The sequence below is a fragment of the Erythrolamprus reginae genome, chromosome 1, assembly GCF_031021105.1.
Source record: "Erythrolamprus reginae isolate rEryReg1 chromosome 1, rEryReg1.hap1, whole genome shotgun sequence".
Taxonomy (NCBI): Eukaryota; Metazoa; Chordata; class Lepidosauria; order Squamata; family Dipsadidae; genus Erythrolamprus; species Erythrolamprus reginae.
This window is the reverse complement of record NC_091950.1, coordinates 213,800,597-213,821,541: the sequence shown is the minus strand read 5'-3', so window position 1 is coordinate 213,821,541 and position 20,945 is coordinate 213,800,597. Positions and strand designations below refer to the sequence as shown.

At 42.1% G+C, this 20,945-nt stretch overlaps 1 protein-coding gene across 4 annotated transcripts in view; it reads left to right on the top strand.

The window, feature by feature from the left end:
* MYO1B (myosin IB) overlaps positions 1-20,945 on the top strand; it is a 157,718-nt gene that overhangs the window by 74,529 nt on the left and 62,244 nt on the right. For all 4 annotated transcript variants that reach the window (XM_070732147.1, XM_070732146.1, XM_070732144.1 and 1 more), the window contains exons 5-7: positions 2,362-2,466; positions 7,596-7,642; positions 9,421-9,484. In XM_070732147.1, the coding sequence (XP_070588248.1) occupies positions 2,362-2,466; positions 7,596-7,642; positions 9,421-9,484 (216 nt within the window). The remainder of the gene's footprint in view (positions 1-2,361; positions 2,467-7,595; positions 7,643-9,420; positions 9,485-20,945) is intronic.

The window sequence follows — 20,945 nt, the reverse complement described above, 5'->3', positions numbered from 1 at the left end:
AAAATGTTTTTCCTCCCTACAAAAATGCAGTTATTTTTAAAGATTAGATATTAATGCACAAATTCCAATATTCCATTTTTTTCTGAGCTCTTAATCCAACTTTGCCTTGCTTTTTTCTTTTTCTTTTAAATTCTTAAAGATTATAAAGTTAGATCTTCATTTTCTTATATTGAAGATTGAAAGCACTCATTTAGTGTTAACATTCAAGGGACTTTGAATTTGCCTGAATATTTTGAAGCAGTTAACAGGCAATTTAGCAAGGGGAAGTACGTGAGTTCAGTACCCTTTGAAAAGGCTCTCTTTGTGGCTGGAACGATTATGGCAAATTTCTTCATCTCTCAGTCCTGGCCCCTGACTTCCAAATACTGGTGTCTTGCAGTCTCTTTGTGAGGAATAACCTTAAAAAGAACAGTATGGGCGATTTTACATCTTCTCTTTACCCAGAGGGAGTTAAAGAAGCCAATCTACTTGTCGGCTTCCAATGATGGTCAGGATTGCAAGTTTCAGTTCCTCTTTTCATGAAGCTGTCTTCACCATTGTCCCCAGAAGTCTATTTTTTATTTTTATTCAAAGTTCTATCAGTCTACCTTTCCAACTAGCAGGATCCACAAGGCATGTAAGTTTGAAGAGAATATATATATATATAACAGTATAATTAAATAGCAATAAAAGCCTAGCCAATCAAGGCTAAGGGACAATAAATCAGGAAAAAGAAGGGAGAAACAACAGGAGTTACCTCAGATGCCATCTAAATGACAACCTCGGCAATAAGGACACAGTGAGCTCTTCCTGATAGGATAGGAATGTGGCCTTAAGGAGGCTTTGCTTCTCTAAGCACATTCTTCAAATGGTTGAAGAACAGAAAGATTCCCTTAGCCTTTCTTTGAATCCCCCCCTCCCCCAAATCGGGCCTTTGAGTCAGTGTTGATTCCAGGACTGCCTGTACTGGTCTATAAGAGTTTCTTGGCAAAGATATTTGGAAATGGCTTGTGATTGCCACCTTCTTCTTAGGGCTGATAGATAGAATGACTGGCTCAACTGCACCCAGCTGACTTTGTGCCTAAGACATAACTAGAACTCACAGTCTCCTGATTTCTAGCCCAGTGCCTTAACCACTATACCAGATTAACTCTTTTAAAGATAGATAATTCCCAATATCGTGGTCCAGCAGTGTAACTGAATTTTGATATGGTTTAGTAACTCACTAAAAGGCAGCAAAAGTGGATGCAGAATAAAAATCTAAAATTTAGTTATGTTCTTGAATGTTTATGTTTATGTTTATTTAGATTTGTATGCCGCCCCTCTCCGCAGACTCGGGGCGGCTCACAACAAAGTGAAAAACAATTTACAACAAATCTAAATTTCTACTAAAAACATTTAAAAAACCCCATTTTCTAAACACACATACATACACACTTACCATTTATAAATTGTATATGCCCGGGGGAGATGTCTTAGTTTCCCCATGCCTGATGACACAGGTGGGTCTTAAGGAGCTTACGAAAGGCAAGGAGAGTAGGGGCAGTTCTAATCTCCAGGGGGAGTTGGTTCCAGAGGGCCGGGGCCGCCACAGAGAAGGCTCTTCCCCTGGGGTACACCAACTGACATTGTTTAGTTGACGGGACCCGGAGAAGGCCCACTCTGTGGGACCTAATCGGTCGCTGGGATTCGTGCGGCAGCAGGCGGTCTCGGAGATATTCTGGTCCAGTGCCATGAAGGGCTTTAAAGGTCATAACCAACACTTTGAATTGTGACCGGAAGTTGATCGGCAACCAATGCAGACTGCGGAGTGTTGGTCAAACATGGGCATACCTAGGTAGGCCCATGACTGCTCTCGCAGCTGCATTCAGATTGCTTTTATATTACGTTTATTGATGGGCATCCAACTGATTTCAAGGCTATAGTGTTCCATTAATGGTATATAGAAAATTCTTACTGGATGGTGTGGAGACCTATTCCCTATTTTCTCTTTTATCTAGTGCTTCTATTAGATGTAACCTTCTGCCATAAAAGCTCATTGGAGGACTTTGGGCCAGTCATTCTCTGTCAGCCCAACCTAATGTACATGGTTTTGTGAGGAAAAACACAAGCTATTTATGCAACCTTGAGTTCCTGCCTGAAAAGACAGGATGTAAATATATTAAACAAGATAAATAATTAATAGATGTCTTGATTCATGGTGACTCTGATAAAGGTGCAGAATGTTACCAAAATAATAAACAAATAAAGATAAATGTAGAAAACCAGGATGAAAGTGAGAAGTGCATTACTATATATCTAAGCAATTCATTCAGGGATTTGTACTATAAATTAGTATTTCATCTGGAATATATTTACTTTTCTCTCTTTTATAACTTATAGAAGCCAGCAAACTTGTCATGTCCTATGTGGCAGCAGTTTGTGGCAAAGGAAAAGAAGTTAATCAAGTAAAAGAACAACTTTTACAATCTAATCCAGTGCTTGAAGGTAAGAGTTTAGTATCCAACACTGTTCTATATTTGTTGATGATTAATAATAATTCTTGACAACAAAAATTTTAAAGTTCTGATCAATTATTCAATTCTGCAAAGCATCCACAATAGGAACATATTTACTTACAACTGTTTTAAACCCCCACATTCTTGTTTGCATTCTACCTTTATCTGATTTATTTTGTCCTACCGTGAATTTCGGCTGTGATTTTGCCTTCTTCTTTTTAAACATGCAAAGCAGTATTCAAATAACATTCTTAAAGAATATTTTGCTTCCCTTTTGGAAGTATGAAACCATTAGAATGCTATTACGAATGGAAATACAGACCTGCAAACAATAAATTTCAAAGTAATACGTTTGCCATATTTGCATATTATGTTGTATGTCTTATTAAACTTCTCTATCTAAACTTAAGTGAAATCTGAACAGGATGTTGCCATTTATTTATCATTCCTGCATTTTGGGATAAGACTATTCTAAAATTGCTTACAATAAACAGAAACAATGAATAACTATGTAAGAATTAAGACATGTCTAAGCTCTTGTGAACACATAGGCCTATGAAACAAGCTACTATGGTAGCTAACATTTGATTCTTCCTTCACTCCATAGGGATCTTTTCCTCTGGGCAGTGGGGTGAGTTTTCACTCACATTGTCAAAAATCAGCCAAACCAAAAGGAAGGCTGTTTTTCACACAAACTTTTTATGTGGTTTGTTTGAAGTAGTTATCAAATCTTTAATACAGTGCAGGAATAAAGCTACTGCAGCTTTTGCAATATTGTGTTCTCAAATTTTTAAGGTGTTTTTTTTTTTACCATATATGACATATATGAAGGTTTGGGGTGGAGTTAGCTAAGGGGAAAAACTAATATAAGGACTGATGACAGAAGGAAGTGAAAATATTGATCCTGGCAGTCAGTGCAGAGTAAGCAATGTAATTAGTATTGACAGCAGAAGATGTATATTTCAAAGCTAAAATTTTACCCATCAGTTGTTTGATAGCTATAGAATACTGTTATCTGTTGTCTAGCTGCCAGTTTAGGTAGTTTTAATTTTTAAATCAGAAAAGCAGGAAGTGGCACATAGTAATAATTAATACCTCGTCTTACAAATCCCTCTTCATACAAACTTTTCATGATACGAACCCGGTGCTTAAGATTTTTTTGCCTCTTCTTTCGAACTATTTTCACCTTACAAACCCGAGCTGCTGGCGCTGATATTCCCCACCTCCAGACATCCGTTGTCAGCCGAAGCGTGGGAATTCCCCTGAGGCTCCCCTCGCTGGGAAACCCCATCTCCGGATGTCCGTTCTCAGCCGAAGCGCAGGGATTCCCCTGAGATTCCCCTCGCTGGGATTCAAAGCAGCGCCGGCAAAAATGAAGGAAATCTCTTCATAACCCCTTCATAATTTCCATATTCATGGAAATAACCGAGTTGGGGAGGGGGGAGGCATTTGTATCTCAAGAAGTTCATTCCAGAGGGTAGGAGCACTTCCAATAGATGCCATTGTTTAATTGAAATAATCCAGACAGTGAAGGGCTACCAAAATTTTTACTACCACACTGTGGGTGTGGCTTATGCAGGATGCCCTGCATTTTCTTTCAACATCTTTCAAAGTGAAAATTGGGTGCTCTGGGGTGGAGCTCCATTTTCACTACCCCACTGCATTCCCCCCATCCGGGAAGCAGCCCACCCCTAAATCCAGATTACACCAATCTTGGCGGATTAAACTATCCTGGCAGATGCCATAGCAGTTCTTCAGTTATCCAAGCCCTTTGGCATATAGGGCTTTATTGATGGCAGCCAACACTTTGAATTGCACCCAGAAGCAGACTGGCAGCTAGAGCAGTTCACAAAGTAGAAGTACAGTGATCCCCCGCTCGTTGCGAGGGTTCCGTTCCAGGAGCCCCCGCAACGAGCGGGTTTTCGCGAAGTAGCGATGCGGAAGTAAAAACACCGTCTGCGCATGTGCAGACTGTGTTTTTACTCCCACAGCGCTAGCGAGGAGCCGAAGATTGGGGGCGGCGCGGCTGTTTGCCGCCGGCATGGGGGGCTTCCTAGCAGCCCCCCAAACCCGGGTTGGGGGTCCGGGGGGCGCTGTCTCTCGGCGCTTTCGTGCTGAGTCCGGGAGCGAACTCGCTCCCCGACTCAGCTGGAAAGCGCCGAGAGACAGCGTGGACAGGCCCGTTCCTTGGCGCTGTCTCTCGGGGCTTTCCAGCTGAGTCGGGGAGCGAGTTCGCTCCCGGACTCAGCACGAAAGCCCCGAGAGACAGCGCCAAGGAACGGGCCTGTCCACGCTGTCTCTCGGGGCTTTCGTGCTGAGTCCGGGAGCGAACTCGCTCCCCGACTCAGCTGGAAAGCGCCGAGAGACAGCGTGGACAGGCCCGTTCCTTGGCGCTGTCTCTCGGGGCTTTCCAGCTGAGTCGGGGAGCGAGTTCGCTCCCGGACTCAGCTGGAAAGCGCCGAGAGACAGCGTGGACAGGCCCGTGCGGCGAGAATGAACGGCGTGGGCGGGCGAAGGGCGGGCGGCAGCGAGGAGTTTGCGTGGGCGGTGGGGAAACTCCTCGCTGACGCCAGCAAGAGGGGGAAGACTCAGGGAAGCCGCCCAGCAGCTGATCTCCCGGTTGCCATCTACGCATGCGTGCCCACGGGCACGCATGCGTAGATGGTATTTTGACTTCCGGGTTGAAAAATAGCGAAGTACCCTGTTCGCAATGGTTGGGGACGCAATAAACGGGGGATCACTGTATTACATGGGTATACCAAGACATGTCCATCAGTGCCTCACCAAATTGCACAGGAATGAAGTTAAAAATGTATGTAGGAAACTGCTTCTGTGCTTGCTGTTATTTCAAGGCAGAGACTTTAACATCTTTGAAATATTCATGGTAAAAAGCTTTGTCAGTTGCATGAATTTTCACATCTGACAAATAAATGGTGTCATAATACAGTATCTATTGTCCTTTGTGTGTACAAAAAAACAAAAAATGTGTGTGTACGTGTATTCTTTCCAAATGTTTGTCATGTGAAAGTTGACAAATATATCTGTTTTATTAAAGAACAAGTTGGAGCAGTTTTTTTCTGTAGTCATAACTTTATTTAGATGCCATTGGTTGGTATGTGTGTGTTTTTTGGCCACTGCATGAAATTATTGTGCAAAAATGTCCAGTGTACTTGGCTTGCCTAAGTTACCAGTGATTGAGTTTTGCATTCCGGCTACTGCAGAAGAACACAGGGAAACAATGAACTTTTGGTAAAATAAAGAATTTGCCTCTAAACTCTTATAATAGACCATTTGTATTTGATTCTGCATGCATATATAAATGGTCCTAGTGTTTTAGCCTCATGCTTAATGATATGCAGCCTGCAGACTGGAAGATGATTTATTGCTTGTGAATTGTGCACTCTATTAAATTTTTAGAATGATTATTTCAGCATGCACTTTGCCTTCTGACGTCAGTGCTTTGATCCAGGGAAGCCTCAAGATCCCAAATTTAGTGAAGCAGAAATAACATTTCAAATATCCAGTTGATTTGAATGTTCACTTATGTACAGAAGCCAAAAAACAAATCAGCATATCCCCTTTGTAACGTAAGAATGATTAATGTAATTAGTACAAAGTAATCTAACACATTAATTCCTTAGAATAAGTTTGTAATATGATAATGCTAATTTGTTCACTTTGTGGCTTAGTTCTTTTGAAGGAAGGATTAATATGACTGTTTTTAAAAACCCTGTGAACTAGTAATTATGTCAATGTAATAGACAACAGTAGAGTTCAGACATCACTCCAAACTGTGCCTTAATGTTACATGAATAAGCATGATCACATACTCTGTTCATGATTCCTCTCTTGTGTTATGATTTCTGTGGAAAAATATAGTCCATAATTCCATAATATGATGGTTAGGGTGTGGTAGCATAATTTGGCAGTTAACTGTTAGTTCATACAATCTTTATACCATGATGGGACATGTCATTTGGAATTTTTCCTTCATTCCTGTCAAGAGTTATCCACAAAATTGTATGTCTAAAAAACTACATGTAGATTTATGAGCATGTAAAGCTACCTTATATCAAAACAGATGTTTTGCCCATCTATTTCAGCATTATTTTTGCATTGATGGATGGCTGCTTTCCAGATTTTCAAACAGGATCTTTTTCCATCCCCACTGGGAATTATTGGACTTTGAACCTGAGATATTTATATGCAAAACCATTATGGCTGTATGAGCCTAGTAGGCCAGATAATGCAGTAACAGTCAATTGTTTTCCTTTTACCTGTATGTCTTATTTCTCTTTGCATCTCTGCCACTTGACTAGACCTATATTCATTCATTCATTCATTCATTCATTCATTCATTCATTCATTCATTCATTGGATATCTATGCCACCCCTCTCCGAGGAGTTGGGGCGGCTCACAATACACAGTATACAGTATCTTGAATCCAATTAATTAATTAAAAATCTAAACCCCCCCAAAAAGCATAAAAAACCCAATCATTCCATTCACTCAACATTCTCTCAACATATGCATTGGCCAGGGGGCAAATATCTAATGGTCCCAGGTCTGGCAGCATAAATGATTCTTCAGACTCTTACGGAAGGCGAGGAGGATGGGGGCCTTAAGAATCTCCAGGGGGGGGAGCTGATTCCAGAAGGCCGGGCCCCCCACAGAGAAGGCTCTCCCCCTAGGCCCTGCCAAACAACATTGTCTAGTTGACGGAACCTGGAGAAGGCCGACTCTGTGGAACCTGACCGGTCGCTGGGATTCATGCAATATGTGCATTGCACACATATTTTCTTTGCTCTCTAAACTGAGCATTCCAAATCCAGTTCTTTCTAATGGAATAGTGTTAACTATTGATATATTAATGAACAGTCCACCATATCTTAAATAAATTCTATTTCATTATAATAAAATGTTGCACATAGATATTACACAAGCTGTAAAATTCCTACTTATTTTATTTCCACTTCCATTAAACTTTTTAAAAAATGTGAGTGCTTCACTTTGAATTATCATACTTATTTGGTGCAATCTTGACTATATTTTTAATATTTGCTCAGATTTACTGCTAAATTATGCATATACTTAATTTTCTTTTTTCTTCCTACCAGCCTTTGGAAATGCCAAAACTGTAAGAAATGATAACTCGTCTAGATTTGTAAGTATCAAAATAAAAACATGGACGTAATTTGGACAAAGGACTAATCAATACTAATGAAATGTTAGGACTACAGTGCAGTGTAGAATTAATGTTCCATATTGATTAGTCTTTTTTTTTTTAGTTTTTCTGTTAAGGAAATTACATATGTATAGTTCTTTCCTAGTGGATTCTTCTGGGGATCCATTTGCAAATACCAGTTTCCATCTGTTCATAAAGTAATATTGGGTCTAACCCAATACTGTGTCATAGCCAATTGTGTTGTACTGAGATGTGGGTGACTGTTTTTAAGATTCTTGCTATGGTATTCTGGGGAATATCTTTACAGCCTAAATACTGAAAGTTAAATATGTATGATGGACTCGTGTCAAATTTTATATGTTATTCCTTAAAATCAGGTTAATATATTTGGTTAGACACTGGATTGAGTGCAATGACAGTTACATAAAATAAGGGGAAATTCTCTATTTTTAGACCTATTGCTAGTAGATTGGAAACAAAAGAGCTTTGTGAATCAAAAATGCAATATAGAAGAATGTTGTGCTTGTAGTGGACGTTCTTCTGCAGAAACATACCAGCACAGAGATCAGAGAGCTACCTCACATCTTAACCAATAGCAGGATAAATTTAGCACTGTCTGACTGCATAATTATATTTTATATTTATATTTATATTATTGTTGGCTTAGCTGGTCTTCTAAAACCCAGAAATGACAGAAATTTTATATGTGTGTGAGTGATGGGGAGAGGGAGAGAGTGGGGGCATATGGCAAAAAAGAGCACTTTTACAAAACCAGGTACTGGGGATGATACTTAATTATGTTGCTCTTAATACATATAGTCCTCCTTAACAAGTGCTTGTTTAGCAACCTTTTGAAATTACAACAGTGCAACCGATGGTCACAGCATTCCACGGTTATGTTATCATTATGCCTCTGCTTCACAACCAGCTTCTGAAAATCAGAGTTAATGGAAAAAACAGCTATGAACAAGTCTATAAAACCAATGGAATAAAAAGAGCCCAGATAGAGTGTACTTGTTGGCTGTCAGTTCACTGTATGCTTATACTCTATTCTCACACTTTAGAACAGCCTTTCAAATTACAGTCACTGTATTTACAGTATATCTGTTCCCACTCCTCATGTTTGCAGAATCCTTTCTTATTGTTTATACAGGGTTTTCTTTTCAGGGCTGATGTCTGAAATCAAACAGAGAAGCAAATCAGAATCACCAGATATTTCTTAACCCTGTATATCTCTATCATTATGAACATATGAAGCCTGCCCTATTTCAGTCCCTTGGAGAGGGGCGGCATACAAATCTAATTTATTATTATTATTATTATTATTATTATTATTATTATTATTATTATTATTATATGAGGCAGATTTTGAAAGAACAACCTTTACAATCTAATGGTTAAGAAAAGAAAATCCATGTACAGTTTGCTTATCCCATTGGATCTGCGTATTTATTTATTTATTAGATTTGTATGCATTTGTGTAACTGTTTATATGAAACCTGGACCACAGAATTGTTCTTGAAAAATCCCTAGAACTTTCCAAGGCATATTATGGACATTTAGAAATTACCTAACAAAAACTAATTTGTTCTTGTAGGATATGAGATAAATAAGTGTTCTTTATACAATATGATTTATTTAAAAGTCAGACAATTTAGAATGGTTAAATATTGTTAAATATTCTTTACATTTAAATGATCTCAAAATGCTGGCATGTAAATCAATGAAACCATTTCAATATTTTTTTCTTTTTCCAGGGAAAATATATGGACATTGAATTTGATTTTAAAGGTGATCCACTTGGAGGAGTGATTAGCAACTGTAAGTTGTGTTTTATTTGTCAAGCACATTTTGTTTGTTTCTTCTATGAGCTATTCTCCGAAATCTTAAAAGTATAGGCATCTGAATACTTTTCTAGGGCCTTAACTGCTACTCTACCAAGTGCTAGTTGGGGCATATTTCTTGAATGCTGACTCTTTTTCTATTGATAGTCGATTCTTAAAGAAAGACGTTACCACCACTTCTGAATCTCCATTGCCAATTCTAGCATTTCAAATAGCATATTGAAAAATATGGAATATTGAAGAAAAAGAAAATGTGATATATTTTAAGAATATGTAAGCAAACACAAGAAAAATATAGAAATAGGAGTACTTGAGTAATCACAGGAGAAACCAGCTAGAGACAGATGAGATGAAGGGAATATTGGAAACTATACATAATCATTTGTAAAAAGGATTAGAGAATGACAGGAATATTTGTGAAGAGAGAATGTATTTGGTAACTGAATCCATTAGAAAGTGAATTATGACATGCACTAGACCAGCTGTAAGATTAACAAGTACCACATGCAGGTGAAATATTGTACCATACTGAACTGTTTAAAAAGTTGCAGAAGAGCCAGCTCAAGTGCTAACAACTCAATGTCAATACTATGGAACAACAGGGTGGGACAGCAATGGGAAAAGATTAGTATGTACTGAAAGAATTTATTTATTTATTCAATTTTTATGCCGCCCTTCTCCTTAGACTCAGGGCGGCTTACAACATGTTAGCAATAGCACTTTTTAACAGAGCCAGAATAATATTGCCCCCACAATCTGGATCCTCATTTTACTCACCTCGGAAGGATGGAAGGCTAGTCAGCCTTGAGCCGGTGGTGAGATTTGAACCGTTGACCTACAGATCTACAGTCAGCTTCAGTGGCCTGCAGTACTGCACTGTGCCTGCTGCGCCACCCCGGTTCATTAGCAAGAGATTGTGCAAATTACTGAACAGGTGCACTAATTTTGTACACTAAGAGTTTGCTTAATTGCTTAGAAAGAATAGAACCATACATGTAGAGAAAAATATTAAAATAGACAACCACCCCCCCCCAACAACCTCAAAATCAGGAAACTTTATAACATCTTCATGACAATAAGGTTTGGGAAAGTAAATTTAGAAAGTGAAATACAGTAACTACACTGGCTGGCAAAGACCTAAAGGGGGTAAATAGATAGGGCCTCCACAAAGAAGCACCAGAAGGCAGTAAGAAACAATGGATGGAAATTAATCAAGGAGAGAAGCTAACTGTCAAGCCAGTGCAGAAGTTGGTGAGAAATTAACGGCTTAATTTTTATGGGAAATTGGAAGGTATGATTTTCACGAGAGAACAGGTGCAGCCACAAAGCATTATTTCGAGTGATTCAAGGTCATCTTATGCCCACCCACCTGGGTGTAAAGAGGAAGGAGGACTTGCCATGCTGGCACAATCTGAGTGGGTAACGTGACAAGTTTGTGGCTGCGGGACAAGGGATGTGAACTTTCGACCGGGTGAGAAACTCAGATTCTCACCAGCGTAGGTACCAGGATGGCTCCGGCAATAAATTGGAACTTTGAGGAGTACTTTGACTTGGACTCTGATTTAGTTTGGATGCTACCTAAAACCTTGACAATTAATTAAGGAATTAAGGAGAAACTTCCTAAGAGTAAGAACAATTAATTGGTTGGAAAGCTTGGCTTCAGAAGTTGTGCTTAAAGGCGTCTTTAAGAACAAGATTGGACCACTACCTGTCAGAAATGGTATAGGGCAGAGATGTCAAACTCAAGTTCATCAAGGGCCATGTCAAGGTTGTGTTTTACTTCAGGAGGTTGTAGTGGGCATGACCAGTTTGACGTCACTCGTATTGGGGCATCTGTTGTGGCCCGAGTGGTCTGCCAGCGAAAACGGGCTCCTGAGCTATTTTTTCAGCTGCGACAGCCTCCTACAACCAAGGCCAACATAAATAGAGCACAAGTGGGCCACATACAGCCCTCCCGAGCTCCATTTTCACTGGCATCGACACTGCTGGCCAGTCCTTTGCTGCTTCTAGGACAGCTCCAGGGGCCAGATCTAAGCACCCGATGGGCTGGATCCGACCGCGTCCCTTGAGTTTGACCTTCCTGGTACAGGGTTTTGTGCTTGAGCAGGGATTGGATTAGAAGATCCCCCAATCTGAATTCTGATTCAGATTGGGGGCTTAGGTCAATAAACATGGACAGTGCTGAAGAAGTAAAGAAGAGAAGTCAACGACAAGTAAGATTATAGAGGGTAATAACATTTCATGCTAATAGTTAAAGAAATGGCCTTTCTGGGGGTAATACACAACTATGAAAGCTGAGCATTGAGAAGGAGCAAAAGAAAAAAGATAGATGCCTTTGGAATACAGATGCTGAGATGGACTGAAAATGTATCAAGGACTCCAAGAAGAACTAGACCATGACCAGATAAAGACAAACTGTTTCTTAGAGGCAATCACCAGCAAGCACACATATTGGACATGTGGATGAATAATTGAAATTTTAAAATAATTATATTTGATGGTATTAAGGGATAATGGAGAGGAGGAAAACGTAAAGGGAAACCAGCAGATAAGATAGAAGGGGTCAAAAAGATTACTGACTTGTCCTCCAAGCTTCATTCATTCATTCATTCATTCATTCATTCATTCATTCATTCATTCATTCATTCAATGAATTATTACTAAAGAGAAACGAATATGATAAACATTTGTCCATATGTTGGAATTGAACTTAGTTTGCTGGGAATAAATTAATCATCTAAACAGGAAATTAGGCTTAACGGTTAACATAGCCTCTGTCAACTCACCAACTATACGAAGCAGATATGGGATCTAATTATTGCTTAAATGGAAATTGGTTGGGAAAGCCACAGAAAATTCATCTTGATTTTGTGGTTGAGGAAACATGGAATATAAATAGACGTAAATGTAACAAAAATAAACTACCCAAAGCTTGCTCTTGTTTATTTACTGTGATGAAAAACTTTGTGGCAGCCTAGATGAGTTCTCCTGTGCTTTCACCCAGCCCTTCATTTTAGCCATATGACGAAGGTTTGCACTGACCTCTCTCCTGGGTATCAACCATAGAAAAGAAGTTATGAAAGTTCAAAATTCTGTCTGAGCAGAATTGCTGAATTTGTTCCATAATGATAGGCTAGAAAATAACTATGGAATGATGTACGTAATAGTTATTTAGAAACCTTTTCATCAATATGGGTATATTTACAACCCAAAAGGCAATTTGAGTCTGTAATTAAGTACATCTGTGTCTCTTTTAGAAACAGTTACACATAAGCAAACATTGTTCGTTGGCATGGTGTTTATTTGACCACTGAAGCAACTTGAATAAGAATAACAAGAATAACTTGTAACAGAATAAGGGTGTTAAGTATCTATTATCTCTTGTCACCATCATGCCCTTTCTTTAATTTTGATCCTTTATTATTTGTGAAACAAATTATTACAGGGCTCTAAGAATTGTTCTATGTTGACTATTTCCATCATTTTCTAAAGAGACTGATATTTTGCTGCCCTTATATAATGTAATTATATTGTTTTTTAATCAGTCATTTTGGAAATCCAGAAATATCCAGTACATTTATAGCTCTAAACTATCAAGAATAGAGATGCTCTGTGGGATTTTCTGGTATTGTCCTTTGAGCTTATAAAATATGTCTTGCTCTCTGTACTTCTTTCCTGGAAGTCAAAACTTATGGCCAAATCAAACTATCCACATCTGTCACATTTATGATAGTGAAGATCTCCAAATTTAAATTCCAGTTTTAAAGGAAACAAGTTATAATTCCATTGTTTCTGGGTGCTGCAGGGTTTTTACTAGTTCATGTCTCTGTACAGCATCTGTGTCACAGAGCTTCATGCTATTCAAAACATTGTAAAATATATGAGAATTAGTGATATATTGGACCAGATGCCTCACAGATGTTTTTTTATTGCTTTGCCATTATCCCCTTTCTGCATGGTTAAAAAATCAAGAAAAATATTGCTCCAACAGCATAGCAAAAAAACTTCCAGGTCTTTTAACAGTAAAATAAATAATTGTTCAGCCTTTTTTCCTATTAGTGCTTTATCTTGGGTTGATGGGAAGATGCTCTGATACATACATTAAAAGTTATCTTTAATTGGTGCTTAGATTGTCTTTTCATCTTTGCACATTTTGCAAATGTGAAGGCCTGCTTCATCAGGTCTTGAAAGTATACCATTTGGTAACAATGTTATAAAAATAGTATATGTAGATCTGAAGGTCAGCGGTTCAAATCTCATCACCGGCTCAAGGTTGACTCAGTCTTCCATCCTTCCGAGGTGGGTAAAATGAGGACCCGGATTGTGGGGGCAATATGATGGCTCTGTTAAAAAATGCTATTGCTAACATGTTGTAAGCCGCCCTGAGTCTAAGGAGAAGGGTGGTATAAAAATCGAATAAATAAATAAATAAAATAATAAAATAAAATAAAATAAAATAAAATAAAATAATGAACGAACGAACGAACGAACGAACGAATAAATAAATAAATAAATATGTTTGTAACTACTTTATTACAGTATGGATTAAAAAGCTTTAAATAGGTCAAATTTGTCAATTGATTACTTAGAAGGATTGATTAAGTCTCTTCAGTATAATTCTGAATTTTTCAAATTTTCTGCAGATAACATTATGTTTAAAAGGACACAATTCATCTATTCAAGAGTTCTTTTTTCCCTCCACTAGTCCCTTGGGATGACAAAAATGCCATGAAAAGGAGTATGTGATTTGTCAGGCTGTATATTCATATTTAACTTTCAACTCGGTTGCTTGCATACACACACAAAGGCTGGTTAGCTGAGATGGTCTGTCCTGTAGAATGGGAAAAAAAGGAAGTGGTTAAAAATACCTCTTTCTGGCTTGTTAAATATATGATGCAACTGGTGTTTATTTTTTGCTTGTGATGTAACGTCAGTCTTTATTTTTCCCAAATCTTAATTTAACTGGTATTGCTTTTGAATGTAAAGATACTGTAGTTGAGCTATCAAAAATAGGGTAGTGGACTTTAAAAAGTCCCTTGGCATAGCTCAGTTGCAAAATGATTGTAGATGTAGCCTTCATGTAAATCAGGAATGTCCAACCCACAGACCACAGGCGACCACAGACAGCTAGTAACGTGGCCCCACAAGATCATGAACTTTTCACATTCTGTGATTTATATATATTAACTCTATTATATATTTTATATGTGGCCCAAGACAGTTCCTCTTCACTCATTATAGCCCAGGCAAACCAAAAGGATAGATACTCATGATGTAGTTCAGCTGTCCCTGACCTTTCCGGCTCAATGGACCGGTGGAGGTGGGGAAAGGGTGTGTGCACTGCTTCCATAAATGCAACTTTGCACATGCATTCGCACACTCACCCTCCACTTCCATGGCCTAGCTCTGAATGGGATGCAGCCCAGCATCAAGTGGCAGATTGGGAGCCCCTGATGTAGATAGTACTGTATGGGGTAGTAAATAAGGTACAGTATTGGGTAATATGAAATATTTTTGTGTGACAAAATAGGTATGTAATTGTATAACTGCCCCATTTTTTTTGTAAATCAAACTACTTGTAATTAATGAACATCAAAGGCAATCAAGAATTCTAACTCTGTGCCTTATTTTGCTTGTAGATTTCAAATTAATACCAGTATTTTTCCTTAGGTACCTATAGGATTAAAACAGCATAGTGAAAGTGCCATTGATGTCTGTTGATGACTGAAAAAATGGTGTATATTAACTAGATAGTATTTGAACATATTTAGTTTCTTTACTGCTGCTAGAATCTGAATAAACATTTTGGGTTTGTTGTTCCTTATTTTCTCAGGGTGAAATATTTAAGTGTTCACCAGATAGGCCAAATCTAACATTTGATCAAATAAACAAGGGCATTGCAGTCACATGAACTGATTATCTAGTTCTCCGTACTGAAGGAGTGGGTCCAGCAGTCACATGGGTTTGCTCTGTCCAATCCGGTGGAACTGAGCCTAGTATTAAAAAAGACTGCTGGATCCGCCCCTTCCCCAGAATTCGCTCAGTTCGCATTCCTTCGGATGTGTGTGAATGCTCGTTCCTCCCAAAACACCTTCCCTTCGATCTCTCTTCAAATCCAGTAAGAATTTTCCATTACTGTATTAAGCTTGCCGGCTGGGGATTCCACTCAGCCCTCCTGGGCTTTGAGTTGGGGGAGAAGTTAGCGGCTCAGCCCCCGCGGTTTTTCCCTCCGTGCTGCTGCCGCGGCCGTTATTTTACTATTACGGTCTGGAGGTCCCGCCGAGAGCAAGCCTTCTTTAACTAAAATAAACAAACTATTAAGGGCTAATTACCTCCCGCGGTGTGGGACTTGAATTGTCTCCCGGGCTTAGTGTCTCCGATCATAAATTAACGGAGCGTTTGTTTTTGGCGCCAAAGGCCCTCGCGCCCAGTAATTGCACTTTCGGTTCTGCCCTGAGAGGTCGGCCATTAGTGCTTCCAGCCCGCCGCCTGACCCTTGGAGTCGTCGTTCGAGTTCCCTCGAACCTATTCTCCACGGAAGTGGCCTCCAACCAGTTGTGCCTTGGTTTTTCTTAAAGTTAAGTTTGTGAGGCCTGCCACGCTGCACTTAGGGACACGAACTCTCTGGTACCGTCCAGGATTGCCCCTTAAGGCGCAGCTGCTCCTGGGCCTAGGAGCAGGGTCACCTATCCTCTTGGGAAAGCTCACAAAAAATTCTTCTCCCCCCTATTTTATTGGCTCAAGCCTTGTCCTCTGTAATTTGTTTCAGACTATGGCTTCTTTTCCCAAGAGAGGCACTACTAAGAGTCCCAAAGAGGTTAGGCCTACTGATAATTCTACTGAAGTTCCCCAGGCCTATTCCTCCTCTTCCTCTGGCGCCCATTCCTTAGCCGGGCCCACCAGGGCTGAGAAGAGAAGGGACCTAGCCCTACAAAAATTACATGATAAATCAGCCAAACGTTTTAAAGTGCAGGCCCAAGTGCATACCAATACACCCCTCCCGGAGGCCTCTAACCTGCCTCCCTCTGGGGTTCCTGTGTTATCCCTGGATGAGCCAAACCTAAATCCACCCCAACCTAACCTATGGGGTTTAGGTCCAGAGGAACCAGATATTACTGAGGATCCTTCCCAGCCAGAATCTGCTCAGGCCTTCAGGGATCCTCCTTCCTTTCCGGCTGATGTTTCTTCCTTGCCTCCGGAGTTTCAGTCTATCTTGACTATTTTGACTAACACCATGGACGCTAAACTCTCATCTTTCCATGTGTCTTCTTTGTCTCATCCCCTCCCACGCTCCTCCCGTCCCGTGAGTTCTGCTCCTTCCTACAGAGCCCCAATCATGGAGGTCTCTGACTCCTCTCAGGAAGAGGATGAGGACGTGGATGCAGCAGAGGATGACGACCCCTTTCAAGGGCTGTCGGAAGACGAGGAATCCCAGATCAAGATTCCAGCCCCAGCTGCTATCTTCCCTTCTCAGCTTTTCAAATCTCTCCTGCTTAAAGCAAGAGTATCCACGGGGCTAGCCGAACAGGAAAAACAGGCTACTACTCCTTCAGACCCTCCGGAGGAAAATCTTCCTTACTTCATGGAAGAACAGGAAGATAATGAGGTAATTCCTATGCCCAAATTATTTAAGGATGCCTTGCTCAAACAGTGGGACCACCCAACTGCTCGCCTCTCTCCCACTTCCAAGGACAAGAAGCTTTACAAGCTTTCTCCCTCCTATGAGGAGCTCCTAACATGTCCTAGGCCAGATGAGCCAGTGAAAATTCTCCACTCAACGGCCGCCATGCCTGGCGAAGCAGAGGAGGTCCTCCGGCCGGAGGACAAACACCTTGAGCAGATGCTCAAAAGAAGCCTCTTCGCAGATTCATGGGCCATTAAGAGTGCTGCAGCGGCATCCTTCTTCTCTAGAGCTATGCTCTTGTGGCTCCGTCAGCTCCAATCTCACCTGCCTCCAGATGATCTAAGGGGCCAACAGGATTTCAACAAAGTCTTCGCAGCTGCCCAATACGTAGCAGATGCTACCTTCCAATCTTCAAGATTTGCAGCCAGGTCAGTAGCAGCCTCAACAACGGCCAGAAGACTTCTGTGGCTCCGCCCTTGGCAGGCGGGAGCAAGACAAAAGTGGCAGCTAGCCAGGGGTCCGCTGAAACGCAACTTGCTCTTCGGAGACCTCCTGGATCCTCTCCTTACAGAGACCACAGACAAGAAAAAGGTCTTAGGACCCACCACCAAGAAGGCCCCTAAGCCGCAGCCTTTTCGGCGCACAGGACGGCAACAGGATCAAGGCTTCACCCTTCAAAGGAGTCCAGGTCAATGTTCCCCTCGGTTTCGATCCCAATCTAGAACCACCAGGGGCAGAGGTTCCCGTTATCAGAGAGGATCCTCCTCTACCAGGGCTTCCAAAAGAGCCAGATGGTAAGTACTCCTTTCTCCCCATAGGCGGTCGCCTAGCCTGGTTCTCTTCCGCCTGGCACCGTTCTTGTAAGGACCCCTGGGTCATTGACACTGTGAACAGGGGCCTAAGATTAGAGTTCATTCTTCTCCCCCTAACCGCTTGTTTCTTGTTCTTCTCCCAGCCTCCCTTCAGATAGTTTCCGAATGGAGGAGGCTATTTCCCATTTGTGGGCTATTACAGCTATTCAACCGGTCCCCTCTCTCCAGAGAGGTTCTGGCTTCTATTCCATCCTCTTCATGGTCCCTAAGACCTCTGGAGGCCGGAGAGCCATTTTGGACCTAAAGAAATTGAACCGGTTCATAAAATATAGGAAATTCAATGCATTCCTTATTTTCCATCCTAGCACCTTCATCGGGGAGACTTTATGGTGTCTCTGGATCTCACGGAGGCCTTCCTCCATCTTCCCATTGCCAAGGCCCATAGGAAATTTTTTGGCGCTTCGCCTTTCAAGGCAGGCACTTCCAGTATAGGGCTATGCCATTTGGGCTCTCCTCAGCTCCCAGAGTCCTCACTAAACTCTTGGGATCCTTGACGGCTCATTCCCGAGCCTCTCCCATTCATATCTTATGTTATTTAGATGACTTTTAAATTCATGGGAATTCCAGAACTGGAGTAGCTGCAGACCTCTCCCTTACCATGTCGGTTCTACAGAATCATGGTTTCTCCATAAATTTCAAAAAGAGCCACCTGGATCCTTCCACTTCCATTCTGCATCTGGGAACTATCATTAATTCTGAGTTAGCCCAGGTTTTCCTCTCCACTGAGAGAAAACGTAGTTTTTGGGATCTCATTGCTCGCTTTATGCCCCAACAATCTGCTTCCATTGCCACCCTATCTTCCCTTTTGGGTAAAATGGTGTCATGTATTGGTATTGTCCCCTGGGCCCGCCTTCGCGCCAGGGAACCACAGTGGCTTCTGTTACCGTTTCAGAGATCGGGACACAGCAACTCAAATCGCCGCATTTCCATTCTTCTGCGGTTCGCAGATCCCTCAAGTGGTGGTCGTCTCCAGCCCTAGCAAAGGGATCTCTCTTCCGGTGCCCCGACCAGTTTGTAGTCACCTCAGATGCCAGCCTCTCAGGCTGGGGAGCCCACGCCCAAGGTCTTTTAGCTCAGGGCACAGGGTCACCGGAGGAGGCTTCCAGGCCCATCAATTGACTAGAATTACGAGCCGTGTCTCTAGCTCTAAAACAATTCCAATCTCACATCTCCAATCAGCATGTGTTGGTCCTCACGGTCAATATAGCCACCAATAGCCATATTTGCAGACAGGGAGGCACAAGATCCAAGGCTCTCATGAGGGAGGCCCTGAAGTTAGGCCTCTGGGCGGAGAAACATCTCCAGTCGCTTCTAGCCGATCTCATCTCGGGGAGCCTCAACGTCCAAGCGGACTGGCTCTCGCGAGCGACCATAGACCCAGGCGAGTGGAACCTCCATCAGTCACTGTTCCACCAAATCTGCCTCAGGTTCGGCCACCCAGTGTTAGATCTGTTTGCGACCAAAACCTATGCCCAGCTCCCTCGCTTCATCTCCAGGTTCCCGTCTCCGGGAGCAGAGGCAATAAACGCTCTCAGGAGTCCTTGGCCTCCGGGTCTACTGTATGCCCTCCCTCCAATTTCAATTCTGTCAGACGTGATCCACAAAATTCTTCTGGACAAAGCCGGGTAATCCTGATAGCCCCTCACTGGCCTCGCAGGCCATGGTTAGCGGACCTCCAACAACTGTCCATTCAGGACCCCTGGCGACTCCCCGTTTGGAGGAGATGTTGCGGCAAGGGGCCTCCTTCCATCCGGACCCGGAGCGGTTCCACCTCACCGCCTGGCTATTATCCGGAGAGACCTAGACCTGCGAGGGTATGACCCGGACACAGTGGAAGTCATCCTGTAGTCCAGAAGGGGGTCTACCAATCGGATCTACGACCATACTTGGTCCAAATTCCATCAATGGTGCTCACAGGAGGGCTTATCTCCCCTGTGTCTTCCCATACACAGGATAATCGCCTTCCTCATGAAAAGTTTTTCCACCAAGGCCTCTTTACCAGCACCATCCGGCGTCACCTGGCAGTCATTTCTTCCGTCCTGGCGGGGCCTCCCAGGCAGCCCCTACGCTCCTTCCCGGAAATCCAAAAATTCCTAAGAGGAGTGGCCAACCTCAGGCCTTCCAAGATCCACAGATATCCTACCTGGGACTTGCCACGGGTTCTCCACTCCCTTACTCAGGCACCTTACGAACCCCTGAAGTCTGCGTCCCTCAGGTACCTACCCTTTAAGGTAGCATTCCTGGTGGCAATTACATCTGCCCGACGCATGTCTGAATTGGCAGCCTTTTCTACCAGACAGGACCTCTGTCAGTTCCACCAGGACAAGGTGGTTCTGCGACTGGACCCCACCTTTCTCCCAAAGGTCAGTTCCATGTTCCACAGATCTCAGGATATCGTCTTACCTTCCTTCTGTCTCCAACGAGAGCATCTCCTGGCAATTAGATGGCACACCCTGGATTTCACTAGGGCGCTAAAGATCTATATCCAACGCACAGGACCCATAGGAAGGTCAGAAGCACTCTTCGGGGCTTACCACCCCAGATTCCGGGGATCTAGAGTGTCTTCCACGGTAATAGGTCGTTGGATCAGAGGGACCATCTCTAAGGCCTACGAGACAGCTTCCCTTTCCATTCCAAGGAATATTACAGCGCACTCCACCAGAAGTGCTGCCACATCTGCCACTTGAGCAACTCAGGCTCCGTTGGAAGAAGTCTGCAAAGCAGCCACTTGGGCCTCACCAAATTCCTTCATAAAGCACTACAAAATTGATTCGTACGCATCAGCGGACGCTGCCTTCGGCAGAAGAGTACTCCAATCCGTTATCTCTCACGATAGCCATGTACTCCCACCCTAGGGACCTATCTATTGGGTATGTCCCATGTGACTGCTGGACCCACTCCTTCAGTACGGAGAATAGGCGTTGATATGCTTACCTGAACGC